General features: G+C 41.5%; 1 protein-coding gene across 7 annotated transcripts in view; it reads right to left on the reverse strand.

The window, feature by feature from the left end:
- The window catches only part of LIMCH1 (LIM and calponin homology domains 1), a 388,951-nt gene that overhangs the window by 73,220 nt on the left and 299,014 nt on the right, over nt 1-16,717 (reverse strand). For 6 of the 7 annotated variants that reach the window (XM_040335035.1, XM_040335040.1, XM_040335041.1 and 3 more), the window contains 5 exons: nt 16,103-16,354; nt 15,560-15,856; nt 14,843-15,079; nt 12,740-12,775; nt 3,089-3,215 (listed from right to left, as the gene is read on the reverse strand). In XM_040335035.1, coding sequence (XP_040190969.1) covers nt 3,089-3,215; nt 12,740-12,775; nt 14,843-15,079; nt 15,560-15,856; nt 16,103-16,354 — 949 coding nt within the window. The remainder of the gene's footprint in view (nt 1-3,088; nt 3,216-12,739; nt 12,776-14,842; nt 15,080-15,559; nt 15,857-16,102; nt 16,355-16,717) is intronic. The other variant, XM_040335039.1, reaches the window with a different exon arrangement.

Raw genomic sequence — 16,717 nt, forward strand, 5'->3', positions numbered from 1 at the left:
CTGGATCTGTGACAATTGCAGTCACAGATCCAGCCATCCCTCCCTGCGCAATACTCTGCAATACCCCCAATACTCTGCAATACCCCCAATACTCTGCAATACCCCCCATACTCTGCAATACCCCCCATACTCTGCAATACCCCCCATACTCTGCAATACCCCCCATACTCTGCAATACCCCCCATACTCTGCAATACCCCCCATACTCCGCAATACCCCACAATACCCCAATACCTTGCAATACGTCGCCTATGGGGATTTTTAAGTAGCGAAGTTTGGCGCAATTCTACGAGCGTGTGCAATTTTGAAGGGTGACATGTTAGGTATCTATTTACTCGGCATATCTTCATCTTTCATAGTATGCAAAAACATTGGGCTAACTTTACTGTTTTTTTTTTTTTTTTAAGCACAAAACAGTTTTTTTTTTTAAAAACACGCGTTCAAAAAATTGCTGCGAAAATACAGTGCAAGATAAAAAGTTGCAACATCCGCCATTGTATTCTCTAGGGTCTTTGAAAAAAAAACATATATAATGTTTTGGGGTTCTATGTAATTTTTTAGCAAATAAATTATGATTTTTCCATGTAGGAGAGGAATGTCAGAATTGGCCTGGGTGTTCCAGAACGCCTGATGGTGTTCCCTGCATGTTGGGCCTCTCTATGTGGCCACGCTGTGTAAAAATCTCACACATGTGGCACATACTCGGGAGGAATAGCAGAATGTGTTTTGGGGTGCAATTTGTGGTATGCATATGCTGTGTGTGAGAAATAACCTGCTAATATGACAGAAACTAGAATTTTATTATTTTTATTTTTTTTATTTTTACAGAATTTTCAGTCTTTTTTCTTTTATAGCGCAAAAAATAAAAACCGCAGAGGTGATCGAATACCACCAAAAGAAAGCTCTATTTGTGTGAAAAAAAGGACAACAATTTCAGATGGGTACAATGTTGTATGACTGAGTAATTGTCATTCAAATTGTGAGAGCACCGAAAGCCGAAATGTATCTGGTTAGGAAGGGGGTTTAAGTGCCCAGTGGTCAAGAGGTTAAGTACATTTAAGTTTAATGAGTTTAGTTATTTTTAACTTTGAAGGGTTTAACTACTAGCCGACCAGCCGCCGTCATTCTACGGCGGCAGGTCGGCTCTCCTGGGCGAGAGCCCGTAGTATAACGTCGGCTCTTAGGCCCCGTACACACGGGAGGATTTATCCGCGGATACGGTCCAGCGGACCGTTTCCACGGATAAATCCTCTCGAGGATTTGCGCGGATTTTGATGCGATGGAGTGTACTCACCATCGAATCGAAATCCGCGCCGAAATCCTCTGGCGATGACGTGTCGCGCCGTCGCCGCGATGATGACGCGGCGACGTGCGCGACGCAGTCATATAAGGAATTCCACGCATGCGTCGAATCATTACGACGCATGCGGGGGATCCCTTTGGACGGATTGATCCGGTGAGTCTGTACAGACCAGCGGATCAATCCGTTGGGATGGATTCCAGCGGATAGATTTGAAGACATGTCTTCAAATATTTATCTGCTGGAAATCCATCGCATGGGAGAAAAATCCGCGGAAACAGATCCGCTGGATTGTACACACCATAGAATCTATCCGCTGAAACCCATTCGCTGGGATTTTTCAGCGGATGGATTCTATCGTGTGTATGGGGCCTTAGAGCGGCCACTAGGGGCGCGTGCACGCCGCCGGAGGCGCGCGCGCCCCCCCGCTCACCCTCGACTCCCGTGCGTGTGCCTGGCGGGCGCGATCGCCGCCGGGCACCCGCGATTGCTCGTTACAGAGCGGGGAACAGGAGCTGTGTGTGTAAACACACAGCTCCCGGTCCTGTCAGGGGGGGGGAATGCTGATCTTCTGTTCATACAATGTATGAACAGAGGATCAGTGTTTCCCCTAGTGAGGCCACCCCCCACAGTAAGAACACACCCAGGGACATACTTAACCCCTTCCCCGCCCCCTAGTGTTAACCCCTTCACTGCCAGTGGCATTTTTATAGTAATCCAATGCATTTTTATAGCACTGATCGCTATAAAAATGCCAATGGTCCCAAAAATGTGTCAAAAGTGTCCGAAGTGTCCGCCATAATGTCGCAGTACCGAAAAAAAAATCGCTGATCGCCGCCATTACTAGTAAAAAAAATATATTAATAAAAATGACATAAAAATACCCCCTATTTTGTAAACGCTATAACTTTTGCGCAAACCAATCAATAAACGCTTATTGCGATATCGTTTTTTTATATATTTTTGGGGGATAATTATTACAGCAAAAAGTAAAAAATTTTTTTTTTTTTTTTAAATTGTCGCTCTATTTTTGTTTATAGCGCAAAAAAAAAAAAACGCAGAGGTGATCAAATACCACCAAAAGAAAGCTCTATTTGTGGGGAAAAAAGGACGCCAATTTTGTTTGGTAGCCACGTCGCACGACCGCGCAATTGTCAGTTAAAGTGACGCAGTCCCGAATCGCAAAAAGTGCTCTGGTCTTTGGGCAGCAATATGGTCCGGGGGTTAAGTGGTTAACTGACATCATATACAGATCAAACATTGCCCCTTTGCTATGGAATAAATGTACCAGAGACGTTACAATGAAGCAATAACTTTGTTTCTTCATAACTCTTGACATAACATTCTTGACACTGAAGAGGCTGTTCTACTAAAAAACAATTTACAAGCAGATGCAGGAATATCTGTAAATGAAACTGGAGAGCTGAAGGGGAGAAGGAGGGTCTGGGCAGACGGATTAATTTTTTGTGGGTGTGTGCAACATGTTTACTGTGTGTAAGACATAGGTAAGAGGCAATTCATTGGTAGCAAGAAGTGAGCTGTGAGTGCTGGGGTGCAGATCTCCCTGGTGGCACAGAGATTGAGAAGTGAGGCATATAAGTATGGTGAGGTGAAGTGCAGATTTTACTGATGGGGAGTGATTTGTGTGTAACGGGGGGTAACCTCAATGGCCCCCTGTCCTGTACTTTCACTCGCATGCTTGAAATCAGTAACATGTACACACATTAACACATTCCTTTCATATTACACTTTCAGTAAACAGCTGGAACCATGGTTAGAACTACCTACATCTTGCCATGTATCATCCTCCTCCTTGAGCAGGTCATTGACAAACTGCAAGTTTTCATGGTGAGCTCTGCTGTGAGGCAGCATACATCCCTCATCTTCGTATCTCATGTCACACATGCTCACACTCCTGTAGAACACAAATAAAAACAACAGGGTTATTCCCATTTTTGATCTGAAGTATTCTTAAAAATGACCACAAGATGGCACTCCATGCAATCAGTTAGTAGAATGCTATACAGCTAAAATTACATATTTTCCCTGTTGGAGGAGAAATTTGACAAAGAATGCATTTTTATCAGAACCGCTCTAAAAAAAAACATGCATGTGTTTCTCCAGGTTACATATATTATGATTCATAAAAGCGCTGTCACTCACGGTTTATTTCATTATACAAGTGCATATACAGGGGATAAAAAAGTTCACACGGAATTAGACAGGCAAGGTAGATAGATACACAATTATTTCTATGCCATAGCCATTTACAGTAGCGTCATCTACTAACAAATGCATCTGTTATTAATCTAAGGAATCGTAAACAGAGAAGATCAATCATGCCAAACACAGAACTCCAGCGGTAACTTTGTTGCGCCTTCAAGACTGTACTAATTAAATAAGAGCAGATAAGGCCACACGGGAAAGGCTCTAGGTTAAAATCTCTACTGAAAAGTAACGAGTAATTGGTTTTGCTAAACTTCTAAGCTGAAGTGTTCCCTGCCCCATTCAGACAGATATATCCCTGCATAAATACCCTTTCGCTGGCACAATTTTACATTGCATTAAACAATCACACATGTTTAAGCTTGCAGACAAGCCTGACAGATTCTGCCACTGTAGATTAGGCTGCAGCGTCGGGTAAGCAGAATGAGGCCATGTATTATATTATTTGACTTTGTAAGGGTAACAGATACAGTGAGGGGGAATTTGATCGCTTGCTGAATTTGTACGTTTGCCCACGGACAAATAAATGATCAGTCTAATTTTAATGGTAGGTTTAATTTAACAGTGAGAGACAGCATAACAAAAATATCCAGAAAAACACATTTCAAAATAAGTTCTACATTTATTTGCATTTCAATGAGTGAAATAAGTATTTGATTTCCTATCAGCAAGATTTCTGGCTCCCAGGTGTCTTCAATACAGGCATTGAGCTGAGATTAGAGCACTCTCTTAAAGGGAGTGCTCCTAATCTCAGCATGTTACCTGTATAAAAGACACGTGTACACAGAAGCAATCAGATTCCAATCTCTCCACCATGGCCAAAAACAAAGCTGTCCAAGGATATCAGGGACAAGATTGTAGACCTACACAAGGCTGGAATGGGCTACAAGACCATCGCCAAACAGTTTGGTGAGAGGGTGACAACAGTTGGTGTGATTGTTCGCTAATGGAAGAAACACAAAATAACTGTCAATCTCCCTCGGTCTGGGACTCCATGCAAGATTTCACCTCGTGGAATTTCAATGATCATGAGAACAGTGAGGAATCAGCCCAGAACTACACGGGAGCATCTGGTAAATGGTCTCAAGGCAGTTGGGACCATTGTCACCAAGAAGACAGTTGGTAATCCTGCAGTGCCAACAAAGTCCACCTGCTCAAGAAGGCACATGTACAGGCCCCTCTGAAATTTGCTAATGAACATCTAAATGATTCAGAGGAGAACTGGGTGAAAGTCTTGTGGTCAGATGAGACCAAAATCAAGCTCTTTGGAATCAACTCAACTCGCTGTATTTGGAGGACGACGAATGCTGCCTATGACCCCAAGAACACCATCCCCACTATCAAACATGGAGGTTGAAAGCTACTTTAGGGGTGTTTTTCTGCTAAGGGGACAGGACAACTTCATCGTATCAAAGGGATGATGGACAGGGCCATGTACCGTCAAATCTTAAGAACCTCCCTTAGCCAGGGCATTCAAAATGGTTAGTGGATGGTTATTCGACAATGACAATGACCCAAAACACATGGCTAAGGCAACAAAAAAAAGAGTGGCTCAAGAAGACGCACGTGGAGGGAGCTGAAGGTTCGAGTTACCAAACGTCAGTCTCGAAACCTTAATGACTTGTAGAGGATCTGCAAAGAGGAGTGGGACAAAATCCCTCCTGAGATGTGTGCAAACCTGGTTGCCAACTACAAGAAATGTCTTACCTCTGATTGCCAACAAGGGTTTTGCCATCAAGTACTAAGTCATGTTTTGTGAAGGGGTCAAATACTTATTTCACTCATTAAAATGCAAATCAAATAATAACTTTTTTTAAATGCATTTTTGTGGATTGTTTTGTTGTTATTCTGTCTCTCACTGTTAACATAAATCTACCATTAAAATTATAGACTTGCGATTTCTTTGTCAGTGGGCAAATGTACAAAATCAGCAGGGGATCAAATACTTTTTTCCCCTCGCTGTACATGTAATTGAATCTTAATTCTGGGCATTCACAAAATTATTAAAACTGTGCCTTTCTCCCCATTTTACTCTTACTGGCTTAACTTGGTGCTATGGCGTACTAGGAGGAGAGGCAAGTATGCCCTCTTGCTGGAATCCCTTTATAGTCCCTCCTTTTTCTTTTTGACTTCTAAGAGGTAATTGCCCATTGTAAGATCTGGCCTACCCATAATTTACTAATAAGGTATTAAGACATCTGAGTACAACAGTTGACAGCCCTAGGTCTTTGGCTAGGTACATATGAGGAGTTGCTGATCTGAAGGACCTAATACGATTTCTGTGTTTCCTCCCCTGTGTGGAGACTTTTCTTGGCAGCGCCAGGCTTCTTACTGCTGAACTGTACACAGCTAGTTGTATATACTGTGTTCTGTATTCTCATCTTAATGTATCTTGAGTAGAGTATGCGCCTGTTGGATTATGTTTGATTAACATACCTGTTAGCCGAGTATATTTTGTACATGCTTGGCTTCAAAAAAGCTTTTGTGGAAAGAAAAATAGGGGAAGGAGAAGCAAGGAAAGGGAGGGAGAAAAGGCATAAGTGCCGTGATTTAGGCCCCGTGCAAACAGGACATTTGGCCAGCTCGCTTAAAATGCCTTTCTTCCTGGGAGCAGCTTTTTGGTAGAAAAAAATGCTTCACACATGTAAAATTCATTGAAAAGAATTAATTCTCGCCAATAAAATTAACACTCAAGCACTTGGTGTACCTAGCGTTTATAAGTATCAAGCATTATCTTCTGACAAAACGCTGCTGCTCCTGAATGCGCTAGCAATGTTTTTTTTTTTCTGCCACAAAATGCCTATATGCAAAAAAAAAAAAACAACTCACTAGGGTCTGTATTAGGGAAATAGGGTTACCATTCGTCCCGGGTTGTTGGGGACGGTCCTAATTTTGAGGGGGTCTGCCCTTAACAATAATTTATGGTAATGTCCCCAATGGGAGCAAACACCAACATAACTGATGCAGAGGTGCCACCCACCCCCCTGTTTGCATTTCTGGCACTGTGACTCATCTTCTCATGTGCAGAAATACCTCTTAAAAGGGGCTTTTCTTTACACCTTTTCTTTACCATCAAAGATACAATTGAGTAGAAGACTATTAACATGTATGGCACAACATTATAGGATCTGTCAGATCAGGAAAGCCACGCAAGCAGTTTGGGGAAATTTCTGGGGTGCAGAGCTGCATGTTGGTGTGAATTTTAATGAAAAGGGGCAATGTCCACTTTAACTTAAGAAATGTGGCTCAAAATACCACCCATCCACCACTGTGCTTCTCCAATAATCTCCTTTGATTTTCATCATGAAAACAAAAGATGATTTCTGTGAACAACTTTTTCATCATCATCCCCTTTAAACTACATACGATCTCTAATTTCCTGTACATCAAACAGGTCACATAATTAGCGGCACAGCTCAATTCCTTGAAGCATAAAAAGAACATTCCAATCTGTGTATATAAAATTGTCATCTCATTTTATGAGGCTGTCCAAATATTTAATAAAGAGACTTACTGAGAAGGGGAGTTTCGTATCAACATCGAGATCCTACATCTGTCCAAAGTACAGAAATATAGCAACTTCACACCCCCCATCCTTTCCCCTGCATTTCATTATTGAGACTTAAAGCAGACCTTCCTAAATCACCACTGTGATGTGTCTCCAGGAAAGTTCAAATGCCTGCATGGGTCATATCTTTTCTTCTAGCGGCTCTATAAGCGGAAGAACTTTATTATGCATTTATCATCTTTCAGCTCAAAAAATAGCATTTTGGCTTCACCCCTTCAATACTCTTGGACTTGCTACCAGTTGTTAAAATCACTCACCACACTGACAAGTCAGTTGTAAGCCATGAGATGAAAGAGCGAACAGCCCACTGGGTAAACTGTCAAGATGAAGCTAGTACTTGCATATTACAGTGCCCTGAATTTTGGGGGAAATCCAACATCTAAGTTCTAAACAAAAACATTGTTTATGCCAACGAGTCAGTAGAAAGCCACATGAGGGAGAGGGGTGCAGGCCAATGCACATTACACCTGGATCAAGTTGGGAGCGTTAGATTTCATGGCTCCAGTGGTGTAATAAAAAAAATGGATAGAGGTATAAAAAAACAGATGTTACTTGCAGGTACCTGGAGTGTGTAAATTCATATTTTAACGGTTTTATGTTGATAAAACGTAAATTTTTTCCCACTATTTACAGTATACAAATGTTGTTTTCAATTACATTTTAATACAAGGCATAGCAATGGTCTCTGATGAAACTCCATACCACTTATGCCCCGTACACACGATCGGGCTTTATCCCAGCCAAACTCACATAGGAATTCCGAAGGAATTCCATCGGAGTATTAGAGAAATGTTCTCTATCTAAACTCCGATAGAATTCCTCGAAAAAAAGTCCGATGGGGCACACATGGTCGGAATTTCCGATTGGAAAAAGTCCGTCTGACTTTTTTCATCGGAAATTCCGATTGTGTGTACGGGGCTTTACTGAACAAAAGCTGCAGAGAGATGGTTGGAGGAAATAAAATAAAATGCCTTATTCAATATGTGAGCAAATTTCAGCTACTTAGCCCTGCAAACAGGCTTTTAAAAACAGAGCAGCCATGAAACATTAATGTAAGGAGCCTCGAACGCCACTTGATGGCTGGAAATTTAATTATATTCATATTTGCCAGGCAAAAGCGTTAGGCCTGAATATAATAAATACAACCACCAGTATAGTTTTATTTATTTCAGACATGTTTTTGTGAAACGTTTGGAAGAACATGGAAATCAATGTTTGAATTTTAAATGGGTCTTGTTCATTTGCACTTTTCATTATTGTAGCTTGTTCTGTTCTAATTTACCTGAACTGCATTTAACTCCCAAACAAGTCAATGTGAATGCAAACAAAAGCGAATGAAAAGCACCTGATTTCAAACTTATTTCACAAAGGCAAGGCATTTACTCTGCAAGAACTTGAAAGCATGCCGTTTCACCTGCTTCAGAGTGTGACACCCATGCAATCCAGCTTTTTTTTGATATTTTCACTCTGTGGGATGAACTGGATTTGAAACTTGTTATTGTCCAGCCCAGGACAGGATGGTAACGTGTCTGAATGGTTACGTTTTGTGAGCCCCCTATGTAACCATTTGCTCCTCAGTTTTCTGGCACATAGTGATAGTGATAATATTTTGCTATCCCTGCTTTTTGCGGTCTGTTCTTAGTAGTCATCAGGACAGGTCTCCCTATTGCACCAGAGACAATGGTCACCACAGCCAAGAGTGAGGGTGAATCTCCTTAGCAAAGGACACAGTCAGCAATATAGGAATTTTTTATTTACCTGTAAAGTCCTTTTCTTGGCATACAGTACAGGACACAAGCTCCTTGAAATCTTGACCACGAGTTATATGCTGCCACCTTCAGGTGAGTACAAAGGCAGAACAAAGTTGAGATAGCCCAAATATCCCCTCTGGCTCCCAGCAATAAGTTTTTTTAGCAAGCAGAGGGATTTCGCAGGACAGAAGAGAGGGGTGGCCTGTGTCCTCTACTGTACTCCAAGAAAATGATTTTATAGGCAGGTCAAAAATCTTAAATTCTTAATAGTACAGTACAGAACACATGCTCCTTTAATTATTGACATCTCCAAGCCATGCAACTGAGGAGCAGGCAACACAGCAAACTAAGCAAACAGACCTAATACAAGGGAACCAGGTTCCCAACTCAAAAAGCCGCTTGAAGCCCCTCATGGCTGAAGATGACATCCACAGAAGCCTTTACATTCAATTAGTAACCTTTACAAACATATGAACAGGAGACGGCCTTGCAAACCTGCAAAAACAGGTGCCTGGTGCTGAAAAGTCCAATAGGCACTGACTGAATGAGCCAAGTGAACAGGGAAAGGAGGATTTCTAGTCTTCAAGGCATAAGCCTTACTGACAGCCTCTTAGTCAGGGTTCACATCTATGTGGTTGTGTTTTTAACCCATGTTTTTGCATGCAGTTTTCATGCATTTTGCGTTTTCTCTCTTTAAACACACTGTATATAGCTGGTAGCTAGGGAGCAGGCTGGGAAGCTGGCTGCTGCATCCTTAACAACCAGTGAGTCATCAGCTGTTGGCAAAATGTAAAAAAAAATGATTGCCAGCAAAAAAAATTTTTAGAAAAAAAAACATGTTCTCCCCCCCCCCCCCCCCCCCAAATCCATACCAGGCTTTTATCGAAGCATGCAGCACAGTAGGTCAGGAAATGGAGGGGATGAGCGAGAAAGAACAAACCGAGAATCTGAGGTTCGGAGGGATTAAGTGGTCAAGAGAGAAACCACATAAACTACCTTATGAGTTTGGTTGGCCAAGGGGATATCCAAGATGGGCTCAAAATATGTCTGCCTCTAAAGAGCTTCTGGTGCTGCCCCTAATGATTGATGAAAGCCATAGCTATGGCATTGTCTGACTGAACCCTCGCCAGTCACGCCTGAAGCTGGTTGGTACAGCAGAGCAGGGATTGGTGGATGGCCCCTAGTTCCAGAATGTTGATGGGAAGTCTGGACTCCTGTGATGGCATTTGACCATTTCTGTTCCTAGGACATCCCCCAGCCTGGCACGTCATGAGGACCATCCAGGTTATGAATTCCACTGCAGGACTGGTCAGGCAGCAGGTCAAAGATATCCTGGCCATGGGGACAAAGGTGCATGGGCCTGTTCAGTGACTGAAGAAGCTTGTCTCATGCAGTCAGTACATTAATTAGCAGAGCCCTGGAGCTATAACCACCTTGAATGAGGCCACCTCATGAAAAAAAAAATCAGGCTGCAGGCTTTTTTGTAGCGCAGGGTTCACACATGCGCTCAGAGAGTAAACACACGTTCCCAGGGCAGAAACACCTAGGCTTTTGCCATGTACAAGAGTAGGTTCAGGTAATCAAAGTGGTGGGTTGGCTCCAACACAAACTTTGGCAGGTTTATAATCCAGCCAAAACGATGAAGTGGCCGTATCGTCCATCCCATGTTGGCTGCAAGGGCAGAGATGCAGTGCTCCTTCCAGAGAAGTTCGTCCACATATGCAATAATGTGGATATTCTGAGAAAACTGTATTGCTAGGATTGGGGCTAGAATCCAGGTGTAAACCCGAGGGCCGTGGACAGGCCAAGGGAAACAGCCACAAACTAGAAGTGCTGGTCACCTACCGCAAATTACAGGACCCACAGATGCAAGGGAAAAATGGGGATATGTAAATACGCATTCCTTTATGTCCATCAATGCAAGATATTCCCCTTGTTGCAGCAATGCAGGCCATATTCATTCAAAGCTTTTGGACCTGCAAGAAGGTGTTGAAATCCCTACATTTTATTATGGAGTGAATGCCACCACTTGGCTTTGGACCAGTAAACAGGTTTGAATAAAAGCTCTCAAACTGTTCCTCGGAGAGAACTGGCACAATCACTCTGAAAAGGTGCTGTAAGGCAGCCTGGGGGTCCTGAAATCTCATTGGAGAGGCAGAAAGGCTGGACGGTATAAAGCAGGGAGGCTTGTACCCTGGGACACCAGACCCTGGACCCATATATTAGAAATGCTCAGGCATCTGAAAAAGACAAAAGTTGTCCCCCTGCTGGTATGCGAGGATGACTTGGTGCCAGAATTTGATATCCAGGGCTTGCAACAGAACTGACTGGAGGACTTGGCTTTTTTAAGTAGGGGCCTGGGATGAATGAAAGAAGTCCAGAAGAATTTGTCAAGCACAGTTGACTCATCAAAGAGTCTACAGGAGCATTTCTTACAAACTGTCTCCACAGACCAATTTCAAAGCCAAAAGATCCTGTACTAACATGAGAATTTAACATCTGTTATAAGGGTGCAAGGATGCCCTACAGTGTACTCGCAACCTTAATCAGTGCATTGACTGTTGTCGAAGGGCAGAAGGTGTGAAGCCAACGTATGTCCCAAAACTGAAGCGGATAACCTAGTGAAAGTTGATGTGCAGACCTAAGCCACAAACTGGAGCAGAGCACCGGCTGGATCTGTAGTTCGCTTGCCTTCAGTTTTTCAGAGCAATGTGCTCAATATGGCACCTGGACCCAGGGATATGGCAGTGTACCTCATGCAGAGCTATGCATATATAAATGGCCATTGCATGCCAAATTGTGTCTCGGGACTTGCATCAAAACGTGTCATAGGGACTAGAAAGTGGTATATGCTATGCTTATGTGACAGACAATTTTAAAGTGGCATACACACGAATGTTTAAAAAATAATTGCAGCAGCCCCTACACACTGCTCCTGGCCTAAGGTGCACTTGCAGCCCATCATTCCATGTCAAAGACAGATGCAGTGTCCAGGACTACTCTGATGGCTATCGGTGGGGGGGCCCACAAGGGGAATAGGGTACATGCACATTCGTATGAGAAAACACTAGGTGAATATTCCCTGAATATGCCACTTCAGAAGGGCATACTGCTCTATTGAGGATGAGCAACAAATGCAGAGTCCAGTGCTGGAGGCAATGTTACAGGTTTGCTCCAAGTCTTCCACGCAGCTTAGTCCAAGTGCAGTTACCCATTGGCCTCCCAAGGGGCGACCAATCCAGAAGCGCAATAATACTGCTGCAGTGGCACTTATGCAGCTGCAGAGAAAAGGGTATTTCTTCATGTGAAGAACCAAAGTCTTCAGTCCTCCAATATAATGGAAATCACAAGCCAGAAACCTGCTCTCAGTAGAGAGAGTGGAACCGGCATTAAAATATGCAGTTTCCCATTTATTATATTTTCGTTAATGACTTTTATGCAAATATAAAATAAATCTGTCATAAGAGAAACATGGAGCATGCCAAATTGTTCATTGTTCTTAATGGATGTATTGGTAAATTCTCAGAGAAGCTGTAGGATTGGAAAGATACAGTTCATTCTGAGATATGAAATAATATCCATGTGTAAGCTCTATGTACACTTTTTAGCCTTCCATGTGAAGCCAGGATTTCTATAAAACATGCATCAGTCAAGCTTTGCACTGGGGTAAAGAACAGCCTAGTAAGAAGCACTCAAAGTAAAAGGTCATCTGAAAAAGTAATTAGTTGCATGCTTCGCAAGGAGTTAAATAAAGTTACTGGTAAGCGATCAGCATCAAGAGGAAATGTATATACATTGTGAGTTGTTTATGGAATGATAAAGTATATAATAAGTAGGAAAAAAAACATGCAATCGTTTGTTACAGATACTCTTCAAGCACAGAATGCAACTTACTCTGTGTCATCTGACAGAGACGACTGTGTGCTGAATCTACAAGACCAAATACACAATTAGATTAACTTGCAGGAAAATAAATTGAAGGGCTACTATAGTAGTCTGATACTGTGTGTGATTAATACCTGTACTGATATTATTGAGTATATAACTGTTATTTATTTTATTTTTTTCTCCACCTTTACATGCAGTCCAAGCTATACATCAAATGTGACAGTAATAGGGTTTGGCACATACTTTATAAACACCGTTGTTTTTATTTTTTGAAGGAAAAATTTGAAACAGTTGCTGCAGCCGGTTAAACATTTTGGGATGTATTTGTTGCTTCAGAAATTGGATAAAATTTTCCCTGGGTAGTTGGGCCTCTGCAAACTGAACAGTTTAAATGCTCATTTAGTGTAGGGGTGCAGGGATAAGGTGTATTACATAACCTATTCCTTGCTCCAGCACTGTTCTCTTTTTCTTGAGATTCTGATACTCAGTGTCATCCCGTGCTGTGGCTAATAACTCTGCATTGTATGTGAGAAGGCAGGTAAGCAAGCAAAAGGGGGCTGAAGTGCCTTACAGAGGGGACCCTGCTCGACTGAGGAACAAGGTAAATATTAAATTGTATTCATCCCTAGACTAAACAAGCATTTTTCCCTTGCAGGCTACGCACCGCAAGGGGAGGTTTTGCCCAATTCTTGGATTTTAGCTCCAAGGTCTATTTAAAAAAAAAACTTGTCCATCCAAGACTACCCTTCTAAAAAAAGTATGGTAACAAAGCTGCTGCTTGATCTCACTATACATAAAACAGCATTGTCACCTCATTGTAAGGCTTGGAAAAATAACAGATCTAATGGAAGGATCAACAGGTAATAAGACCATGTTAAAAGGAAGCACATGGGAAAAAAAAATGACTGTTATTGCTATTGGCAGTGTGAACACATCATCCAGCGGTGTCTTCTGTATCCTGCAACAGTGGTTCTTCCCCCATCTATAGTGCCTGGCTGCAGTGGCTCCAGTATAGCAGCCACTGAGGGAGCTGCTCTCTGATCTTCCATCTCCACAGATGTCTGAACTGCACAGTGATTTAAGAGACACGCTTTTATCTACTTTTCTTTGTGAGTGCAACTTTTACCTTTTTTTGATCTCTACAATAAACTCGCTTACTACACTATGGTCAGCTTGGCACCCCTCTCTTTCTTCTGTTTACAGCTTTGGTGTCCCCAGCCTGACAGAGGAGGCAGCCTAGCCCAGCCTGTTGTCAGCTTACCACTAGTTGCTCACAGCATCCAGAATAATATTTTTATATGCTATAAATTGTACTTTGTTTTTTTCTTTGTTATGTATTTATGAAACGATACTCTGTCTCCAGCCAGCTCCTACACAGCAACTCCCAGCAGTAGTTTTTCTGCTGTGGTTATTTTATTTCAATTCGTCTACGGTTTTAATTTTGTGTGATGAGCACCAGACATTCATCTCTTTCTTTTTTAGTTTATTGACAGACTACAGCATATGCATATTTTTTTATTTTTTGAATAGTTCTACTATACATCTCAAAATTAGGTCAAATAGATTCTGTACTCCACGTTGACACATGGATCCATACTGAGCTTGGACAACCTGCATTCTTTGCACATCCCAGCATACGCTGCCAGCTTGTGAAAGGAAGGACCTATAGTTTCTCTACAGGTAAAGAGTGAATATCTAAACCCTGCCTGGCAAAGCAAATGTGCCTATGCAACCACAAAAAATGTATATGTATTTATATATATATATATATATATATATATATATATATATATATATATATATATATAAATAAACATGTAGTAGCGTTAGAAAAATATTTAAAACATTTTTTTCCCAAAGTAGGCATAAAGGATTAGAACGTCCACTCAAATTAAAATAATGCTGCTGGGGCACAGAAACGGACATTCATAATACAAAATAGCTGCAATGATATACCCAAGGCAAAAGGTTGCCAACACAGCTCCTATCTGTATACACACATCCATACATTATTACAAACATTCTCGTACACACAGTGTATTTACAAGTGTTTTAAATTATAGGAAAATAAAAAAGTTTGGCACAATGCTTGTTGACAAATGATCTGACCTCGGTACTTCACGGTCAGGACTTTCAAACGTTTCCTGTGGTGGTTGGGACTTAAGCTCTGCACATATGGAATTATCCTCAATAGGGTTGCAAGCTGGTTGACACATCAAATCATCTCTTAATTCATTGGGCTCTTCTGCTGCGCTCTGCTGGAGTGTTTTTGATGGACTGTCAGACCTGACAGTGGTAAGGGCTTGGGGGGCATTATTTGGAGTAATTGTGGTCATGAATAGGGAGCTAAGGAAGTAATTTCAGAAGATGTTAAACAAGATATATAACAGGGCTTTTAATCCTTTAAAACACATAACTTTATGAAAAGACAGACGTCAGGCAAGGTCTGCACAGGCCAGAAGGCATATCAAGATTTGAAATACAACCAAGTACTGAAACAGCTGTACAAGATGTATAATAAAGTACTAAACATTGTGTCTACAATTAAACTTAGAAGTCAACTTACACTTACAGACTAGACACAGTTTAGGCACAGAGTCTCCTTATTATCAGTACTGAATAGGCAGGTTTCTAAATAACAATAGATCATTAATGGGTTGACTGATGTTAATCCGGTCTGTAGCAATATCATGATATAATGAAGTCACAGTGCATTTCATTTTCAAGTAATGAACTAGACCCATTAGTTCATTTTTCTGTACTACCATAACTCACTTTAATGATTCGCTTTTATATAAGCTCTACATATATTTACAGTTTTCTGACCTGATGGGCGGCTTCTCCTTTGGTTGAAGGATTTGAGACTTCTCCTCAGTCTTTTGTAGAGAAAATGGCACTGGAAGGAAGTGAGTTAGAGTTACCCCTGGTGGTCTCTGACTCACAGAGATTCTTCTGACCATCATATCATCCTTTTCTGGATCTGGTGTACTTCTGTCCTTTTGCAAGCTGGTGTCTTCTTTACATGCATCTTCTGCTGAATTAAGTTGTACTGCATCTGTTTCAGTTTTGTCATTTAAATTAGGCTTCATGTCAGCTGTAACTTCAGGAAATATGTCCTTGCTCCTACAGGAACATGTGACAGGATGTTGAAAAACAGGCAGTTCTAAAGTGCACACCATGCGTCATTCCTTCAGGACATTGTTAGAGACTTGAGCACACTTTAGTCAAACCAAAAATCCAAACGGTTTAGTATTATTTAAGCACAATACAAAGCAAGTATAAAACAGTAATGCAATAATCATGCACTGCTGTGTTACTGCACAGAACAAGTCATTCTTAAGTTGAACACAGAGCACACAAGATGCTCACAGGAGTTGATCATCATCTTGCAGTGGCTGTTTATTTTCCTTCACTTTAGCCTTTTGGATCTTCAAATTTCCATTATGTATATTTTCCTGGTTGTCACCAGTAGTAAGAGAGGGATGGCCAACTTTGGCACACTTCTGAAAAGTGCCTATTCGTCGTGCTAACATGTCATCTCGTTGGGTATCGGGTAATGGTCCTTGCGGACAGTTGATGACTGTAGAGGCATCTGGGATTTTTTCAACTTCTGCAGTACATCTATTCAACAAAGTGCAAGCACCATTTTCCAGCATGGAAGAAACAGGAAGCAACAGTAAATCATAGGAGCATCACAAAAAAGGGGCCACTAGAGAAAACATTCTTGTCATTTCTTTATGAAACATTTAAGACAAAGGTTGTAATTCTGTCCTTCCGCTACATATAGCGGAAACAAAATCCCATGCCTGTTCCGATACATGGAAAAAGACATATGGTCTGGGCTATTTAATTTTGTTGCACAAAAACTAATACAAATAACAGAAATACACTAAGAGCAGACATAGAAGTAATTTTCCAGTATTTTGCGGATATGAAAAGCTGTATCATTCATGTTGGCAGAAGAACATTATCACAGGTATGACA

The sequence above is a fragment of the Rana temporaria genome, chromosome 1 (genome assembly GCF_905171775.1).
Source record: "Rana temporaria chromosome 1, aRanTem1.1, whole genome shotgun sequence".
Classification (NCBI taxonomy): Eukaryota; Metazoa; Chordata; class Amphibia; order Anura; family Ranidae; genus Rana; species Rana temporaria.